This window comes from Tursiops truncatus, chromosome 2 (assembly GCF_011762595.2).
Source record: "Tursiops truncatus isolate mTurTru1 chromosome 2, mTurTru1.mat.Y, whole genome shotgun sequence".
In the NCBI taxonomy this organism is placed as follows: domain Eukaryota; kingdom Metazoa; phylum Chordata; class Mammalia; order Artiodactyla; family Delphinidae; genus Tursiops; species Tursiops truncatus.
Genome location: NC_047035.1, coordinates 145,199,706 through 145,220,008, shown reverse-complemented (window position 1 = coordinate 145,220,008; position 20,303 = coordinate 145,199,706). Strand labels below are relative to the sequence as shown.

The 20,303-nt window shown below is 57.9% G+C and overlaps 1 protein-coding gene across 2 annotated transcripts in view; it reads right to left on the bottom strand.

Moving 5' to 3' along the window:
- APBA2 (amyloid beta precursor protein binding family A member 2) overlaps positions 1-20,303 on the bottom strand; it is a 189,666-nt gene that overhangs the window by 13,831 nt on the left and 155,532 nt on the right. For both annotated transcript variants that reach the window (XM_033852266.2, XM_073801482.1), the window contains 3 exons: positions 12,199-12,344; positions 9,347-9,433; positions 3,429-3,614 (listed from right to left, as the gene is read on the bottom strand). In XM_033852266.2, the coding sequence (XP_033708157.1) occupies positions 3,429-3,614; positions 9,347-9,433; positions 12,199-12,344 (419 nt within the window). The remainder of the gene's footprint in view (positions 1-3,428; positions 3,615-9,346; positions 9,434-12,198; positions 12,345-20,303) is intronic.

The following is a 20,303-nucleotide window of genomic DNA, read 5'->3' as shown; positions in this document are numbered from 1 at the left end:
GCTAATGATCATAGTTTCATTGTTTTCACTGGCGACTGTACTATATTTTCTTTTCACCCATCGTTTTTTCTTTAACAAGTGTGTTTTATTTATTTAAATATTTGTTAATTGTTATTAAATTAATGAAATTTAAATTAATTTATTTAAAATTAAATTAATATTTATTAAATAAATATATTTACTTGGCCCATGCGGGATCTTAGTTCCATGCCCTGTGCAGTGGAAGCGTGGACTCCTAACCACTGGACCGCCAGGGCAGTCCCCCACCCATCCTATTCCAAACACTGACTGGGGGGTGCATCCTCTGGGGAACGTCACAGAGACTGTCAGTCACCCACCCAGTATTTACTTCTCTGGAGCAACAGGACCCAGTCCAGCTGCGGGGGGGTGGTGCGGGCAGGATGTGTGTCCAGCTGCTCTCGTGGGGCGTGTGGATGTGTCAGGCTGAGGCCAACGAGAAGCATGCGGCCCTGGGGACACCAGCACAGGGCAAATCGTGGAGCAAATCACTTCTTTCTACTTCAACAGGACCACTTCTATGGACTGGACTGTATCTGATACTGCAGAAGCCTGGACTCTGAACAGTCACTGTCAAAGCTTACATGCCACCTGCCGGTGTGCAGATAAAGGACCATGGGAAGTGAGGGCTAAGGACCCAGTTCCTGGGCCACGTCAAGCACCCTGGCAGCCAGGCAGCCGGGGGAGAGCAGTGGGACCCCTCAGCAAACCTCGGGTCAACAGGGCCTGAAAACACGTGGAATTGAGGGGTTCGGCCTGAATCCCATTCTTGCTCTACCCGCTGCATGATTCTCGGGCTGCAAATGAATAAGCCTTTGAAGAAAGCGGGCTGGGCTGCATAACAGAGGGAGAGTTCGGAGCCCTTAGATTCTAGACCAGACGGCCCTCCCAAATTGGGCCCCGAACGGTCTGCAGGAGCGAAGCCCGGGTCCACTAGGCAGGACCAAGCCCTGCCCGCCCCCAGGAGCAGTGTCCTGGCAGTCTGGCGGCTCTGCTCAGAGGGAGAACCAGCCACAGGCACGGAGCCCCGGGACCACCAGGTGGCGCCACTGGCCCAGACGTGTATGGAGACGGTGGAGGGAGCCCCGCGGTGGCAGGTCCTGGAGGGCGCCTGGCCCGAGGCTCAGGCCAAGCTGAGGATCCAATGGGGCCTCCAGGAGGAGGCTGGTCCCAGGATGGAGGGTGGAGGGCCGAGGGCCACCCGGAGGCCTGGATGTGCCCTGACCCCCGGGGTCTCAGGCTTGCTGACACCAGCTGCCCCCAGGCCTCTGGGTCCATCTTCCTCTGACTGGGGTCCCCTGGCTGGGAAGGGGGTGTGAGAGCATCACTTCGTTCCCCCTGCCCACTGCCCACTGCCCTGAGCCTCCCCTCTGAGCTCTGCCTGGTAGGCGCCCATCACCTGGGGGAGCACCTGGGAGGGCAAGGTGGTCCATGCCTGGGCTCCATGGGGCACAGTCCGGGAACCTCGGCGTCTTCCCACCAGCGGCTGGCTGCAGTCTCCCATCCCCCATCTGCCCTGCGTCCTGGCATCCCTGCCACCTGAGCTGGGGCCAGTCATGGAGAATCGCCCCTGCCCCCAGGTCACAGCCAAGGCTGTGAGCCCAGAAAGGTAGGGAGCGTCACGGGGGCCTCCCTGAGGGGCTGGCATTGGAGGCTGGGACTCAGAGGGGGCCTCCTGCAGGTGAGCGAATAGCGAGGGAGGCTGCCCTGCCCCCCCAGCCCTTTCACTTCTTCGGCTCACCTGCACTGCCCTCCACTTTACAGAAGGGAAACAGAAAGTCTGAGAGGGCCACCAGGGTCCTTAGGGCCACCTTCCATTTTCTCCAGGTGTCCCCCTCTGTTCTCACTGGACCCTTGGATCCTCCACTCACCCCAGCAGCAGTCGGACCCGCATGGGGCCACCATCAGGGCCCGACTCCCAGGATGGCTGCTGCATCCCCTCACGCCCCTCCCAGCCCATCCTTCCCATGTGCCTTCAAGGACCACCTGGAGTCCCGCCCCCACCTGTGCTCTCAGCCTTCTCTCCCACGGAATAGAGAAACCCAGGCCGCAGCAGCACCCGGGGCACGGTGGGCACCTCGGAGCCCCTTCCTGCTCCCCGAGCCAGCAGACTGTTCACCCCCTGCCACTTGGCCTGTTTCTTGCCTCCCCTGCCCATCACCACAGCCCTTCTCCAGGGCCCATCACATGCCCCCAGGCCGGGTCTCAGAGATTCCTCGAGCCATGAGCCAAACAAAAATTCCCATGCAGGTGTCCACAGACATCTGCATAATGGTGAAAGGAACACGTGTGTGCACTGGTGAGTCTGTAGGTAAACTTCCTCTCCTATAAATGTGTCATTGCTTCAGAGCACTTGTAGGTGACTTCAATTTCTCAGCAAAAAGGTCACTGCCTCCACCCACCCTGCATTCAAACATGAAAACACTGGGACCCTTCCCCACTGCTCCGGGTCCCTGACACGCCCTCAAGGCCCTTGGTAACCGAGAATGCCCTTTCCAAGCATCCGTGGAGGAGAGAGAATTTTTTAAAATCCTGCTCTGGCAACAGCCCCAAGAACAGCTCAGCTGCTGCCTCCTGGGTGATCCTGAATCAGACCTGCCCTGGGGGGGCAGCCCAGAGACCCCGCTCACCTCCTGCCCTGCAGCTCCCTTCCCCGGTCCCTTTCTCCCTCTTCCAGGCTCAGAAAGATGCTCTCATCCCATCCAAGGAAGGAGTCAAAGGGCTTATGGTCTCTTAGCGAGTCTGCGGTATTTTAAACGTCAGAATTACAGTTGACCCGTGAACAAAATGGGGATTAGGGGCTGTGACCCTCTGTACAGTCTATAAAAAATCTGTGTCTAACTTACAGTCAGCCCTCCGTACCCGCAATTCCTCCGTGTCCGCGGTTCATGATCGCGGAGTCAACCAAGGCGGACGGTGTAGCGCTGTAGCATCTACTACTGACAAAGGTCCATGGGTAAGTGGGCCCTCGAAGTTCAAACCCATGTTGTCCAAGGGTGCACTGGATTTTCCAACTTCTTATGGCCTGAAATGGCCATGAGCAGAAGCAGAGGCGCTTCCCCATTTGCAACCCTGGAGTGTGGGGCGTGCATCTCAACAGAAAAGTTAGTCAAGGGCTACTTTATTTGGGGAGAACAAGGTTTTGTTAAAGGACCTTGTCAAAGAGCTCCTCGGCATATTTAACTACGGTTCCATTTGCAAACAGCTCCTGAAAAACTTATTTCATGAAGCGAAACAGAGCTGTGTTCATGGTCTCTGCAAACTCAGAGTGTTAGAAAAATCACCACTTCCACTGGAAGCGTCCATGATGGGGCACAGAATCCCCATCCTATATGTGCTTTCCTGGGACCACAGAGCCCATGGGGCCTGGGCCGTCGGGAGGGGAACATCACGCCCGAGCATTTACTTACATCCTCAGACTCAAACACGTGGCAGATCATCTTATACTGCTTCTTCCCCTCCTGGGCCCCGGGGGTGGTCTCGATGCAGTCCTGGGAGGCTGAGCGCGGCATGCGGCGCCTGGCCATCAGCACCACGATGTTCCCAATGTCCGCGATGTAGGAGATGGTGCGAAGGGCGTGGTCCATCATGGTCTCCTGGCGGGAGAGGCATGAGAGGGCCTGCGTTACAGGGAACAAGCCCTAAAAAACACCCAAGTTTGGGGGCTCTCAGTCTCGACACTCCTGACGTTTGGGGCTGGAACATTCCATACTGTGAGGGTGTCCTGGGCACAGTAGGACGTTTAGCAGCATCCCTAGCCTCCACCCACTAGACGCCAGTGGCATCTCCTCCGTCCCAAGTTGTGACGACCACAAAGATCTCCAGCTGTGGCCAGATCTGCCCTGAGGGACAGAGTCTCCAGGGTAGAGAGCCACTGCCCCAGCGAACAGAGCATTTTAGGGCGGTGATTCCCAGTCAAGGTGATGTGCCTTCACCTTAGCCCTGCAGCTTCCAAAATGATGCTTGTGGGGGCATGATGCTGGGTGGGGCTCCCGGTCCTGTGGAGGAGGGGCAGCAGCTGAGGCCCGTCCCCACCCGATCGGAGGCCATCTGTGGCTCTGGAGAAGGCGCCTCTCCCTGCAAGGAGGGCGCCTGGCTCAGACTTCCTGCCAAGCAGAGGAGGAAGGCTCCAGAGCCAGTGTTTCCCAGGGCTGAGCTCGTCCCAGGAGCTCAAGCAGCATGGGCCTGGGCAGGGGCTCCCGAGGCAGCCCGCCTGACTCTGATGGATGGGTCTCCGCAGTCTTTCAATCCCCCCGGGGCCTGGCGGGCCCATCCCTCTCGATGGCTTTTGTCATCTGGCAGAAATCTCTACCAAGCATCATTCCCGGGGCCCCTACCTAACAAGGCTGCACACAGAGGCTCTGAGAAACTAATCAGCTGGTCCTTTAGGCCTTTGTCCTCTTTCCAGAAAAGAAAATGGGGCATTTCTGCAACCTCTGCAGCCCGTCTTCATCACAGAAGCCACTTCTGCACACTTCCTGGAGCTGCTGTGTTTTCTGGCCAGCTCGGGGTGGGGGGCTGCAGTTTATAACCACAAGAACCCCCTTCCGGGAGGGGCCGCTGGAAAGGGGACAGTGGAGGTGGCTCTTCAGCATCTCTTGATCTCCAGCCACTTTCAGAAACACCTGACTCAACCCCCAGGTGTCAGAAATGAGCTCCTCCCCATCTCCGAGCACCTGTCAGTAGCAGAGCCCGCTTCCTCCCAGACAAGGCCGCCCGCCACGTGGCCTCGTCCCCTTCCTGCCCCAACCGGCCACTCGAGTTCCCACAGTCTCTGCATCTGTTCCTGCCTCCCAGCTTCTCTGCTAACATTTCTTATTTTACAGTCAAACCAGTTTCCTACCACCACACTTGCAGTTCATCCTCAGCGACCTCGGAGCAAACTCTCAAACGATCCACAGTGCCCACGATGGGCCAGGCTTCCCCAGACACCTCGGCCAGGCAGCCAGGCCACGGCTCATGGAACCTTTCTGACCCACCTTCCCAGCTCCTGTTCTCCTCGCTCTCGGTGACCCCAAAGCCTGCAGGGGCCAGTGCTCAGTTAGTTCATCTTTAGGAAGCACCGTCCACCCCCCACCCCCAGCTAACCCTGCATGACCTTCCCTCTCCCCAAGGCCAGTTCCGAGGTTCCAGGGTGTGTAGACAGGGAACCCGGCCTGTCTTATTCAGGGCGGCCAGCATTTTCTCCTGAGCACACAGGGAACCAGGTGTGTCCCATCTTCCCAGTGAGATGGGGGCTCCTCGGGAGCCGGGCACCTCTGCTTCTCCCACCAGCCCTGACCTCCCAGTCAAGAACGCTACGAGCAATGACCCAGACACCCGCTGTACTCCAGCAAGAAAAGTCATTGACGTTTCCATCATGGAAGAGAACAGAGAGCAATCCCACCAGATCTAGTTCTCAACCGTGTGTGCAAACACCCCGAGTTCTCTCTCTCCCCCAGGGCCTCTTCATGTGAGGGGGACAGGGCCCCATCAATGGTAGGGCTTTGCTTACCAACCCACAGGAGACCTGCTCCCTGCAAAGCAGATGCAGGATGAGGCCACCAGCCCTCACTCCCCACCAGGCTCCGCAGAGGAGGTGGGTGGGCACGGACGGGGGAGCAGACTCTCCCTGCTGGTGGGGAGCAGACCCAGGAGGGAGCTGCTTCCCCTGAAGAACGAGGACTCCCCACGTGGGGAGACCCGGCTGTGAGGATGCACAGGAACGCCGGGAAGAGGAGATGAACAATGAGAGAGCAAGATGCTGGGCACCGACCACGCCGCAAACTGACACAGTGAGGAGAGCCCGATGGGACAGAGCGACGGGGGCTTTCCGCTGGAAAATGGGAAATGAAAACACTCTTTAAATACCTCCGACGAGCAGAGGTGAAGCTCAACCAGAGAAGGGGGAGGACTCTTAAAGTTGAACTTCAAAGACCACTGGAGGGGCAGTAAGAAGGACCATGACCAGCTTGCCTCCTGCCCGGGACCTCCAGCGAGATGCTGCCCGTCGAGGACCCTGTCCTGGTGGTCCTGGATGCCGTCCTCACTTTGCCCTTCCCCTGGCCTGGCACAGCTCGGCCAACCCAGTGGCCCTGAACCTGAGCCCTAGGGAGCCTCGGGCTTCCCCAGGACACCTGACCCGCTGGAGATCAGGGGCACATCCTCCTCCACACCAGATCCCAGTCATCAGTAGCACGTCCCTGGGGCAGCCCACATAGGCTGAAAACCCCGAGGTCTCCTGCTTTGTGGTTCTGAAACATTCCTGTCCACAGAGACCCGGGGAGCCACGGGCACCTCCAGCAGCCACCAGAGGCTCCCCAGGGCAGGAGCTGTGACTACGGGGGCTCAGCCAGCCCTCCGCAGAGGATGTGGGCAGGGAACAGCATGTGGGAGAAGGAGAAGATGCCAGGAGGTCTACGGTGGCAGTCAGGACTCTTGGAGAGAACCCAAGAAGCGACGTGGCGAAAGCAAAGCTTCAGGAAGAACACAACAGGGCCAAGAGCCAGCACAGACAGATGGTCAAAACCACAGCACAGCCCTGCTCTGTAGCCGGGAGGTGAGCACCGGCCAACAGATGCTGGTCTGGGCAGCGGCTGTGCGTGACTTGGCCACGATGCTGCGGCTGGCGGGATGGAAAGCCCACGTGTGTTAAGGACCGACCTTGAACGAGCAAAGCAAAGGAAATTGTGGCTTCTGGCTCTGCCCACTCTTGGGAACGGACGCCCTGTCCCCGGGCCCTGTTCAGACACCAAAGACCCAGAGGAGGGAAGGGAGGAGTGAGGGGAAGGGGCTGGCATATGTGAGCCCTGCTCTGAGTCGCCTCATCTGTCCTTCAAGGGGCCCGGCGCCGGACTCTCCTCTGAGAATCAACAGGGCTCCGAGATGTCCGGAAACTTGTCCAAGTCCTCAAGTTCACAGGGATGGGCCCGGTTTCCAGTCTCCGCTGATGCAGGAGCATCAGAGAAGGGCTGACAGAACAGGCCTGACACTGTCCGCAGAAAGCCTGCCCGCAGGTGGCCTTCGGCCCGTCTGGGAACCTGGATTTCAGGAGGGTTCCCGACATGCCACCTGACATGATAAGACCGGCTCACCTTGCCTGAGGCATTTGGGCAAGCAGCGTGCTCCAGCCTGAGCCCCGCTTGCTTTCAGGAGCCTGGGACTTTGACGCATGGCAGACAGCACAGGTGCCTATGTGACCAGCCCCCAGTAAAGACCTTGGGCGCTGACGCTCTCGAGCTTACCAATGGCCCACGTCTCACACGTGCCGTCGCAGCTCGCGGCTGGGAAGTTCAGCTCATCCTGCGTGACCCCATCAGGCGAGGACCCTGGGTTTCCCTGGGCTCAGCCCCAGGCATCTTCTCCTTCGCTGGTTTTGCTCTGTATCCTGGTGCCGTAGTAAATCACAGCCTTGAGTACAACTATATGCTGAATCCCTTGAGGCCTCTTATCAACTTATGGAACCTGGGGTGGCCTCGGGGACCCTGACAGGTGGGTGGATGAGGGCTGGGGGCGTGGGAGGGAGGATCTAATCCAGACAGTTTGCCCACGAAAGATCAGGAAACAAAGCCCGAGGCTGTGAAGTGTCCTATGCCTGACCTGGTTGGGCGGCTCCCTCAGTTCTCGCCAAGTTCAAGGCCCCACGGGGGACAGGGCAGCTGGACACAAAGATCAGAGGGCCAAGACGGTGGCCGGACAGCAGGGCACGGGGGCTGGGAGGGAGCCACAGCAGGAGCCACGTCACGGTGCCACTCCAAGACACACCCTGCAGCCTCCTCTGTCCCCACATGTCAGGTCTTCCCGCCCACGGGGTCCTGAGGGGTGACAGCCAGCTCATCCACTACCTGAGAGCCAAGCTGTGCTCCTCCCAGCAGCCCAGCGATGGGCATGGTCCACCCCAGGAGAGACCAAGCGAGAAAACACACTGAGGGAGTCAGGAGCCACGATCTACACTGTGGGACCAGGGTGTGTACGGAGTAGGGGGCAGGTGAGCAGGACCCTATGGAGCTGGTCTCAAATAGGAGGCACGTGTATGAACTCCTGGCTTTTAAAAACAGATACTGTCCAGCTCGGTTCATCTTTAGGGCGCAGGATCCACGGCCCCCCAGCAATGATGAGCAGAGCCAGCAACCCAGGTCTCTGCTTCTGTGCCTCCCTCCCCATGGACAGGAACCACGGCTCCTTGAAGAATGGCCGGTTCCAGGTGTCGGGCAGGGAGTGCAAGGAGGGCGGAGAACATCTCATTGTCTCAGGAACGTGTTCCGAGACCACGGGCAGACTGCCAGGACGGCACAGGGCCCAGTGGGAAGGCCCTGGCCAGATCTGGGTGATTTGAGCACCCAAGAGAATAACGATGGTAAGGGATTATAACACAAGTTTAAAAAAAAAAATCTGGGAGTCCACAGTAAAAAGGGAGAGAAAAAAAGAGGAGAAAAGAAAAAAAGAAGCTCTTCTGCACAGAAGCACTTTAGACAGTAAAACTTGGAAGCAGAACAGAAGAGAAAATCACCAGTTTGCATTTCTGACGTTGTACCTGAGTCTGACAAGGTCACTGCTGGATGTGACACCATCGGGCAGAAGGTCCTGGGGAACTGGCTGCCCACATACTCAGCGTCGCGATATGGACCACTTGCCAACAGCAAGAAGTGTTGGGCCGGCACCCCAGCGTCTGGCTGGCCTCACCCATCCCCAGAACGAGTGGGGCCCTTCCCCATCTCTGTCCTCGGCCACCTCCCTCCCTCCTGTACTGCAAAGCTCATCCACCCGTGCCCCTGCCCACACCCAGCTCCCAGCCCCCTCCACCTGGCTCCTGTGTCTGCTCGCCTGTCTCCCCACAATGGCAGGCTTGTGCACGGATCCAGGCACAGGAAGACGAGAAGAACTGAGGTCAGACACGAGCTGGGCACGTGGTTTACAGGCAGGAAATCGTAGGACCCTCCCCTCTGGAGCTCCGCCGCTGGGGCTGGGGCAGGGCGGGGGGGGGGGGGGGGGATGCGGAGGGCCACCGGGATCTCCACCCTCCAGCTCCGTCTCCCAGCCCCGCACGCATAGGCCTCGAGAGGGCCGTTCCAGAATCCCGATGGTGAGCACACGCCCTCCCCCCGCTACCCGGCTCCCCTTCATGGTGTCTCTATTTCATCCCTGCTGCTGTGCATACCTGATCGCCAGCTTCACCCCACTAGGCCCGAGGCTGCTGCCCGCCCCCAGCTTGCTCTACGTTTCACAGCAGGGGCCGGGGGGGACTGTCCCGGGGACGCCATGTCACCCCCGCAGACGGGGTCTGCAGCTCGACCTGGCTCTCCTGGGAGCTCCTGCGCACGATTTTAAAGCGCCGTCTTCCAAAGCTCACCTGTGTGTCTGCGTTTAACACCTTGATCCTCTGGGTGGAGATGAAGAGGTCCACTTCGGTGAGCGTCTGAGCATCCCCCTCAGAATTCTAAGAAAGGATGGTGGAGACTGTTACAAACCTTTAAAAAAACTAACTCAAACAAAGGCCTGACAATCTCACGAAGGACCCTGAGCGCCCCTAGAGGGAGAAGCTCCTAGCAGAGGCGGCCATGGGAGTCTAAACACAGGCCTCCCCAGCACATCCCAGCTGAGTGAGCTCGCTCAGCGCAGTTGGCACAGGAGTGGGAGGGGGGACCGCTTCCAGGAGGCTGAGCCCGGAGGGGGCTGGACGCTGGGGGGCTCGTGTCGCAGCATCCAGACTGCAGCCGCCTGCCCACCCTTCTGGAACGCGGCGGCTACACAGGGTCTGTGGATTAGAGCTACATTTCTTGGATTTGGGATTCCAAGTATCCCCAGGTAAAGGGGAAGGAATTCTTCCAAGAAGGTGGATTAGCATATCTGCATTTTCTTCTAGTTTAAAGCCACAGTCATGTCAACCCCCAGCAGCATCGGTCCAGCTTCCAAAAACCCTAGGGAAGCAAGACCTCAACCAGACGGGGCGCTGCCCTCACAGGACACTGGAGAAGCCAGCCCACAGATGCCCGTTTTGTCATCTCCCGGGTACACCCATCATACGGCTGGAGCAATGTGCAAAAGAATGTTCTGGAAGCTGAATGCACTGCTCGGGGTCTGCCCTAAACTGGGACAGCCTGTCACAGGGGATCCTAAATACTACTGTGCAGTGGCAGTGACATGCGAGTTCTTGGGTTTCTCCACCGAGATAAATACTCCTTTCTGGTCACTTTGTAGTCACTTGTGGATGGGGGTCCATAGCCCTACAGTCACCAGCAAATCCCTGGGGTGGGGACTCTATGCCGGGGACGTTGGTCCCTCATGGAGACCCTCTTATCATTGTTTGCCTGGCCAGCTGCGGGCAGATCAGTGAAGGGGCCCTTGGCAATGACCCTGAGCATCTTCCTGGCCGAGAGAAAGAACAATTCTTCATGGAGGTAACCGCTGGCCCTGGCTGGCACCAAGGTCTGGTCTGCCTACACCGACCCCTCTGAGCTCTCCGGACTATAGACCCAAGGAGCAGGCTGTGGTCCGCACTGTCCTGCTCCAGCTGTCAGGGGGGCACGGGGTGACTGTGGGTGGGGGCCGTCGCCTTGGGGGAAGCACACCCCACTGCAGGTCTGCAAAGCCAGGCTCGTTCCATTGTGCCTGGAGACACCCAGCACAAGGTGGCTTGGGCAGAGGGAGATGCGTGAGTTCCTTCCTTGCCCACAGCTGAAGGCATCCCAGGGGAGGCCGCTGGGCAAAGAGCAAGCATCACAGGGAGGGAGGCCTCACTGCAGCGGGAGGGGAGACCCCGGGCAGGGTCCTCTGGCCGCACTGCCGGAACCTGGTGTTCCAGGCGGGCACAGAGGACTAGCTCTCCTTCTGCCCAAGCAAAACCCAGTGCCAGGACAGCCCCTCGGACACAGAGCACTGGATACTTCCAGTTAAAACGTGCCCAGCATTTACTAAATGACCAGGCTGATGAGCAAACAACTGAAGGTCGACCCGAGATTTTTAAAAGTCTGCCCATGCTCCAGAAACTTCTCAATAGAGAAAGCATCCCTTGGGCAGACTGCATTTCTCATCATCCCGATTCAGTAAATTAAACTTAATGAGTCTAAATGTCAGAGCGATTTAATTAATTCTGTACAGGGGCCCTAGGCACTGAACGCATCACATGGTCGCATCAAATGCCACATTTAAAAACGTCTACACAAAACGGCCACATCACGGCAGTAACCATGCTCTAGCTCATGGAGACTCTAAAAAAGCAAAATGAAAAAAAGGGCAACGATTAAATGCTTCCGTAAGTGGGCGGCTTAAAGAAAAAAAGTGTCTGTGATTTCATTCAACAGTCTAGCATTGACCTACCAAAGGAAGAGAAAAACCCATCTGCCACATCGTCTCTGTTCCTGGGGCTTCCCCCAGCCCCCTCCCCCTGCACAGGACATGCCACAGAAACACAAGCAAACCCCACATCCTACACACCGCTTTCTTCTTGATTTTAGCAGCCTTTTGCATCCTCTGAGCAGCGTGAAAGAGAAAAGAAAAACAGGTGGACGCAAAGCGAAGGAAGGACAGGTTGCTTTGCCCTCTCCCGACTACCGCGCGGGGCTCATGCCTGGAGCCCCTCCCCCTCCGTCGAGGAGGTCAGAGTACAGTGAGGATGGGGGAGGGAGGGCTGACATCCTTCCTCACCCCGCAGGGAGACCCCCGACTGCCCAGAGGGGCACCTCCTCAGACCACCGCCCCTCCCTCCTGACCCCATCAGCTTTGCTGACTTGGTCCTATCCTTCCCCTGCCCGGCTGCACCCACCCTTCAACCCCAGGTGATCCGAATGACGGGCACCTAGAGCTGCAAGTGCGTCAGAGCTTTTCTTGAGGTCATAGATTTAAATAAAACGTATGATTTTTTTTGCTTCCCTTTCTGCAAGTACTTTGGCAGTAAAGATACAGAGGCAGTCAAAATGGGATGAGAGGCTCTATACAAACACGTGACTAGAATGCTTCGGAACATTACATTTTAAAAATCACGTGTCCTGGGGGCCCAGTGGCAGTTCCTCATTATGGAGCCTCTCTGTCCCCAGCCTGCGTCCTCTCATCCAAGGCAAACTCTCCCTCGGCCCCGACAGGCACCTCAGACATTCCCACTCTCGTGCACAGGGCTGTGGGGTCAGCGCTGGACAGCGGGCCGTGTCACCCATCCCGCTCCAGTGCTCCCTGCAGGGAACCCGGGCGCTCCTGGGCCGCCCCTACCTTGACCCGGCTGACGGCCTCCTGTGCCTGCATCATTCTGATGTTTTTGGATGGGTTCCGCTCCGAGAGCAGCTGGGTGGAGCCCAGGTAGTTGGCAGCAAAGATGATCCCGTCGATGAGGTCTTCTGGCTCACAGGGCCCTGGAACTGAAGGGGGCACAGTTCTCAGCCCTGGACGACAAAGGCAAGGCAGCGGGGCCAGGGGCCACAGGAGGAGGCTGAACGTCTGCAGGCAGTAGGGGGGGCGGGGCTCCTGCCCCCCTTACCGACAGCGCACCGTACAAGTAACTGCACAGATCAACACCCGGCCAGGAAACCCTGCACCCATGGTGTCAGGAGGATAATTCCGGAGCCAGGCAGCTGTCACTGAAGGCACCTGGGCCTCCGAGGGGACAACCGTGTGCTGCAACCCCAGAGGCGCCCTTTCCCCAACATTTCCATGCCTGCCCCAGAGCCCTCGCGACTCCGACGGTGATGGGAACTGCCCACCGCGCTCCAGTTCTGTGCCCTGGGGCTCCCGCGAGCCTGCACACCCCTCACAAGGCCTGTCCGGCTCCTCCCATGCCATGCACCCCAGGTCCAGGCTGGATGATGTGGTCCCTGTTCCATCAGCTGTCTTGAGACCTGAGGTGCCAACAGCATGATCTGGAACATTCCACCTCTGAGCTGTTTAATACGAGAACCACTGGCCTCACGTGGCTTTTGAGAACTTGAACATGTCGGCTAGTGCAACAGAGGAACTGAATTTAAAATTTGTATGCAATCCTAATTAGCTGACATGTCAACAGCCACACGTGGCTAGTGGCTCCTGTCTCCTGGACAGGCCCCTCTAGGTAGGAGCCAGTAAACCTTTTCTGTAAAAGGCCAGACGACAAAGATCTTAGGCTTTGCTATCTCTTTGCAACTAGTCACCTCAGCATCTGGAGCACCAAAGCAGGCCCAGGCAGCGTGTGTGTGAGCAAGCCTGCTGCACCCCCGCCAAGCTTCACACATGCAACTGGTGGCCAAAGGATGTGGCCCTGAGTCCACAGTCTGCCAACCTGGAGGCCATTGCTCAGCCCTGCTCGCGGGGCCACGACCACGTTTTCCACTTCCCTGCCTCTTCCCTCTCACTGCCCACCTCCAGCCAGAGCCCTTCTTTTGGGGACCATGGCCCTGGCTCTCAGCTCCCCTCCTTCCTGAGCTAGGCCACCCGAAGCCATGCCAGTGTCCACAGGGCTGGCTATGCTGCATCCCCAAGCCCTCAGGGCCAGCAGTCCCCTCCTGACCCTTCCCTCCACCAGTGTTCTGCAGTTTCACCTTCAACCACTGTTTCTGACACCACCCACTCACCCAGAGTGGACGGCACCATCCACCAGTTCAAAACCACCTGCCCCGAGCCCTCAGCTTCCTCACTCACATCCTGTCTGCCTGCCCTGGAGATTCAGCAAAACTCTACCCAGGCTTCCTCTGGCTGGAAAAAGTCCCCAGCAAGCCAAAGTGGTTCCATTACAAATTCATGGCCCTGGACGCCCTCAGAACTCCTTGGCAACCTTAACGGGCTCCTCTAGGAAGCGCTCCCTCCCCATCTGTGCACGGCTATTTCACACCTTTCTCCATCCTCCTGCACTTCCTGCTGCCCCTCCTGTGTGTCCTGGACGGAGCATCACCTCTGCTCCCAGACACACCCACGTCCTGTGCGGTGGGCATCTGACCAGCCCTCCTTCCACCTTCCTGTGCAGCAGCGGGGTCCCCACCTGGGGCCTGAGGATCACCTGCCACCCCATCCCTCCCCTCCAGGACCCTTCCTCTCCCCCATCTCCAGCCCACGGAGCTGGTTTGTTCGAGTGAAAGCATAACGTACAGGTTTCCTGCAGGCACCCCAGATACATATCTTCTCCTGAGGTTTCAAGAGAAGGAACGTTTCAGAGAGTAAGTGTAGACACCTGCCCCAGATCCAGTGTCGGCCTGGGGTCGCGTCAGTGAAGCCGCACCTTCGTTCTCAGGTGACAACCTGCCCAGGGGGGTCCCCGCTGAGCTCACAGCCCCCTCAGCGTGGTCTCCCCACCACATCCGTCTCTGTGGGAAGGTTCTTTGCAAGCAGCTGACCTGGCTGCATCTGGAGGAGGTCAAAGCGCTCCGCAGCCTTGGGGCAGTGGGCTTTGGGCTCCAGGGGGGGAGGAGGAGGGGTGGGGAGTGTGGGGAGAGGGGCTGGAGGGCCTGGTGGGGACCTAGCTCCTGGCAGGTTTATAATCTCACCCTTTCAGTGTTTAAAAAGGCAACCCAAGAAAGTCACAATGTCCCCCGATGAATGTTCAAATCGAGGGTTTCCCATCCTATTTTTCTGTAGCTGGGCTCGCAGATACAACGTGCCCTTTCTGGGGCAGAGCAGGAAGGAATGATTTCTGTGGGGCAGGTACTTCAAATTATCAAGGTCACAAAGCACCGTCATCACCACAAGCCCAACCCGGACTGGAGAGAGTCACGCTTCAAGGCAGCATTGAGGCCAAGAGGGTGTGATCCTCGCTGCGGGCAGCTGCAAGGCAGTCCTGCTCTGTGACCGCTTCTAGACCCCCCTGCTGGGGGAGCAACAGGGAAGCCTGCGGCTGTGCTCAGCCTCTCGGACAACCCAAGACAGGAAGAGCCACCCGGGACGGGGCGCCGATACAGAACCAGTGACTCCCCAGGCCTCTGGCCTTGGCACCAGCTCGCCCCAGGGCCCAGGGCGCAGGGAGGCAGGGCCAGGGCTTAGCAGTGGGCCAGGCACAGAGAAGGGCTCCCCAAGTACTTTAGTAATGAAAGTAGCACGGGGACTGTGCCGGGGGGTGGGGCACGGGAACCGCCCCCCAACTCTGCAGCACAGGGAAGGCACCCCCGCCCCCTGCCGCCCATCCGCGCTGAGGGCCAGGCCATGTCCTGGGTGCTGGGACAGCAAGGGGGGCCAGGCAGGGAGGTGCCCTGTGTCTGGACACCTAGAGTCGCGTGAACAAAGCAAACTCAGAAGCAAGGTCTTTTCAGAAGCTGAGAACCAGTGTGCAGGAAGCCAAACCCAGGCTGAAGAGACACTGACACTGTCTGGATCTGATGATGGAAAAGGCTCATCTTAGGAGCAACAGATAAGCGAGACCCAAATGATGGGATGGGGGACAGTGACAAGGGATGTGTTTTCTGGGTGTTATGATCAAGTGACATCCTCGCAGCTCCCAGATGTCTGCAGGGGAGCAGGGTCAGCTCTAAGGGGACACACGGAGCCGGGCTGGGGGTCCAGAGACCCGGCTGAGTCTGGGCTCCTCCACCAGCCCTGCTGGACCATGGACCAGACTTTGTGCCCTGGGGACAGCCATCTAATTGTTTTTCTCTCAATTTCCTCGCCAGCAAAATGGGTGGAGGGAGAGCATTCCTGATTTCTATCTTGACAGGGTTTTTGCAAAGATAAGATTAAAAGTCTGAGTTTCCTAAACGCTAAAAGCATATAAATGCAAAGCCTTAATTGATGAATTCTAGCTTTCATTTGCATCCAGCTCAAAAGGCTCAGAGGGCAAAGGGATGGGGGGGGGCGGTGTCACGCAGATGTAAGCGACAGAGCTGGGACCAGACCCAAAGCAGCCACATGCTGGGTGACAGCCTCCACCATCACCCAACACCCAGAACCTCCCGTACCTGATGGGGTGGTGGGAGGTGGCAGGTCATTTAAAAACAGCTGAAGCTGAAGTCATTTGAGGAGGGAAGGAGGGAGAGGGGAAGACCCCAGGCAGCCCCCACCGAGCCCAGAATCACCTGCAGAGCCCCAGGAGCCTGCAGAGTCCCTCCCCTGCCTCGGAGATGCCCCTTCAGGGAAGCCGGAGGGGGGGGACCTGGAATCTGAACGTGATGCCCGCACACTGGGTCCCACTCCGGGCAGCCTGTTTGGAAGCACCTGACCTCCAGCAGACAAGAGCTCCCCTCCCACGTTCATCTTAGGAGTAACCCCTCTGCCAGGCACAGGCCAGCACCCGCTTCGCACTCAGGGGCTGACAGGCGGCTGTCCAGGGACTCTGCTCCCAACAAGGGAGAGAAAGCTGGCTGACCCTCGAGGGGCTCCACGGCCAGGGTCAAATCAGGCTGTCCCTTCCATCTCAGGCACCTTGGTCGTTGCTCAGCAGATGAGCAACCTTCTCCCAGGTGGGCAGGGCTAGGGGTGCCAGAGGAGGGGAGGGAATAATGGGAGAGGGCAGGCACCGGGAGGGGACCCCTCCCTGTCAGTCCATCAGCAGCTGTGGTCCACACGTGGACACACTGGGGACTGTCACCAGCCAGGGAGAGGCAGAAGCCACGCCCAACAGAGGGAACAGGGCGTCTAGCACAAGGCAGCAGCCTCCACCCTGCCCCTCAGGGCTCCTGAGCAGGATACTTGCGTCTCTACCATCTCATGCCATCTGCTCCCCTGGTGAATATGGTCCCAGGGTCCATCTCTTGCAGAGGGTCACCTGCCCGACCCTCCCGAGTCACCCGCCCTCCCTGCAGTGACCATTACTGACCAGTAGATGGCGTCACTCTGTTCTGGGGGAAAGTCCAGGTGGTCCCAGGAGCCCTGGGGTCACCGCCCGCTGCACACCCCTAGCCAGCGCCCAGGGCCTGGTCCTCAGCAAGTGTCCCCATACCCTGTCTGTGGCGTGGGGGGGGTCACATGACACTCCATGCCCCCCCCATCCCTAGGGGTGAGGGTAGACCTTCTGAGGCCTCTGTCTTCTAATGCTCCCCTTGCCAGTTCCCCAGGGGGGCCTTGGTCAGCTCCCTGGACCATTCTGTCTCACTCCACGCCCCAGAGTAGCCTTACTAAAGGCTGGCCCCATGTCCCCACCAGATCTGGGGCTCACCTGGGGGCACAGACTCCTGTTGTGAAGGGCGCCCCATCCCGGGCAGTGGGGTCCACCACGCGCACCCATGGACACCTGCTCCTAGGGAAGAGGCCAGGGAGGGACTGCGGGCTTTGTTACAACTCCCGCAGAGGCCGCCCTCCATGGGGCAGGGGGGTCCTCTCACTCCTGCTTTGATCTTTCTTCAAAGAGGAAACAATACACATGACAGTGCCTCCAGCACCTTCCTGCCACTCAGACTCCCACCCAGCCCCACTCGCATCAGGACGCAGAGAGTAGTGGCCAGCACGGGGGGCGGGGAGCGGAGGGGGTACTTCAGCTCCACAGACACAGCTCTCAACTCCAATCACCAAATGCAGAACCAAGGATCAAACGGCTTCATTCTAAGACTAAAGCAGCTGGCCCTGCATGTTTGGGTATAAACTGTCCTTATTTTGCTCAACTCTTGAAAGAACCCTAAGCTGAGACAGAACAACAAAAGAAGAGAGAGAGGTTTGAAAGAGATTCAGTCTCCCCAGAGGCTGATTTCCCCATTAACTATCTTTGCATGACAATACCTGTACGTGCATGTATCAGAATGTCCCTGCACAGCCTGGATAAGAAAAATTAAGGCGCTCAGTGTGTTCCCCGCTGGAGGAAGCCTTCGTCTGAAACACCCGTTGGAGAACCGGACGCCCCACTGGCTTCTCTGAACAGGGAAGGGGTGGGAGGTCCCCAGGGCCATGCCTTGGAGCCCCCGGCCCTGCCACCTTTGAGGGGATTATCCTGAAGGTGGGGGGTGGACAAGGCTTCCAGCCAGTGGAATTCAGCTGTGCCTGCTGCTCCCTGGGGTCTTGGAGGGGGTGGCAAGGTGGAGCCAGGGCACAGCCTTGGATGGAACTGTGGGTGTGAGTCCAGAAAGCCTCCGAGTGCAGCCCCACCCCAACACACCAGACTCCTGGGCAACCTCCATTCCATCCGGCCTGCAACAAGCTCATGAAGCAGACCTCAGTGTCCTAATTTTACAAAGAAGCACGGTCTATGTGGAGTCAAATAATTTTGCCCAAGATCAGTCACTGACTCAGGCACAAAGCATTTCTAAGTTCTTTCCACGAGGCCCTGTGTGAAAAGACACAGAGCCCACAGTCACAAAGTAGATGCATCAGGATGGCCCATGGTGAGTGGTACAGACAGAACACAGTGGCCGGGGAGGAGCAGCAGGGAAGCCCGCCCTTGGGAGGGATCTGGGGCGGCTGCCCTCTGAGCTGAGCTCTGGAGGGTGAAAGGGAATCAACAAGCCACAGAGGGAGAGGAGGAGAGAGCTTCTCAGACTGAGGCAAGAACAGATGCAAAGACCCTGGGGTGGCAGGGAGATGTGCAAACTGCTGGATGCAGGGGGTGGGCCAGCAGTTAGGATAAACTGAGGTTGCAGAGCAAGTGCCGGCCAGATGTGAGGATCCTGGGGCCACACCCAGGACTGTCGCTCCAGGGTATCAGTCAGGGAAGGAGCCCAAGCTCTCTGCCTTTAGAAAGTAACTAAGGCTGCAGACAGGTGAACAACATAGGGGAGGGAGGGAAAAAAGCTGGGAGGCTACTGAAGGAGTCCTAGCAAGCAAGTGATGATGAGGATGATGGTGGTCATGGTGATGATGGTGATGATGGTGATGATGATGGTGATGGTGATGATGATGATGGTGATGGTGATGATGATGGTGGTGGTGATAATGATGGTGATGATGGCGATGATGATGATGATGATGGTGATGGTGGTGGTGATAATGATGGTGATGGTCATGGTGATGATGGTGATGATGATGGTGGTGGTGATAATGATGGTGATGGTCATGGTGATGATGGCGATGATGATGATGGTGATGGTGATGGTGGTGGTGATAATGATGGTGATGGTCATGGTGATGATGGTGATAATGATGGTGGTGATAATGATAGTGATGATGATGATGACGGTGATGATGGTGATGATGCTGATGGTGATAATGGTGATGATGATGGTGCTGGTGATGGTCCTGGTGCTGGTGATGATGGTGCTGGTGATGGTGATGATGGTGGTGATGATGGTGGTGATGATGGTGGTGATGATGATGGTGGTGATGGTGATGATGGTGGTGATGATGGTGGTGATGATGGTGGTGATGATGATGGTGGTGATGGTGATGATGGTGGTGATGATGGTGATGACGGTGATGATGATGATGGTGATGACGGTGATGATGACGATGGTGGTGGTGATGATTGTGATGATCATGGTGATGATGGTGATGATGATGGTGATGATGGTGATGATGGTAGTGATGATGATGATGGTGATGATGGTGATGACGATGATGGTGATGACGATGATGGTGATGACGATGATGGTGATGGTCATGATGATGATGATGATGATGTGGAACAGGGTGATGAACAGACAGCGACAGACTGATTCACCCTGCAGGTTCAATCAGTAGGACCTGGAGGGGGCTTGGAGGAGGAAGGATGGAGAGCTAGAGAGCTCACTGCAGGGCTGGATGGATACAGCTGCTACTCACTGAGAAGAGGACCCTGGGAGAGTTCTGAGCTTAGGGGGTGGGGAGGATTCTGAGCAAGTTTAGTGGCAGGAGCCTGGAGTCCCCCAAAAGCAGCTCAGGGGGCAGCTGGACTCAGGAGTCCCAGGGAACTGCATACCGGTGCCAAGTAAAGCTGCAGGCATGGGAGAATCACCAAGGGGAGGAGGGAGCCGGGTGGGGGCAGGGCTCTGCTGAGCTCCGACGCTCTCCGTCCAGGTGGTGGAAGGTGACCGGCAAAACAGACAAAGAAGGGCACACAGACAGAGAAGGTGGAGGGCGGCCAGGAAAAGAAGGGCCTTAGATAGGGAGGCATGCCCAGCTGTGCAGCACTGGTGGGAGGAGAAAGGTGCCCCAGTGCTTATGGGGCAGTGACCTTGCATATGGGTTGAGGGGTGTGAGGGAGGAACAGAGAAGGAGGCAGCCAGTCCCAAGTCCCAGTTAAGAAGCAGGGGAAGTGAGCATGGGGGTGTGGGCAGACGCAGGGAAGGATACTGTGTTCAGAAGCCAGTGGCCAGGAGCGTGGAAGATACAGGGGAGGAAAGATGTCAGATGGGCTGGGGATCCAAAAGGCAGAGGGGAACCTGACTCCACTGGGAGGAGGGGCATAGCCCTGACTGGACAGGGCGGGAAGGACAGACAGGGAGCAGGCGGGGCACGGAGACCATGTCCAGGAAGCACCCAGATCATAGAAGAGCCGGCCTGGGAAGGGCCTGGAACAGGGAGAG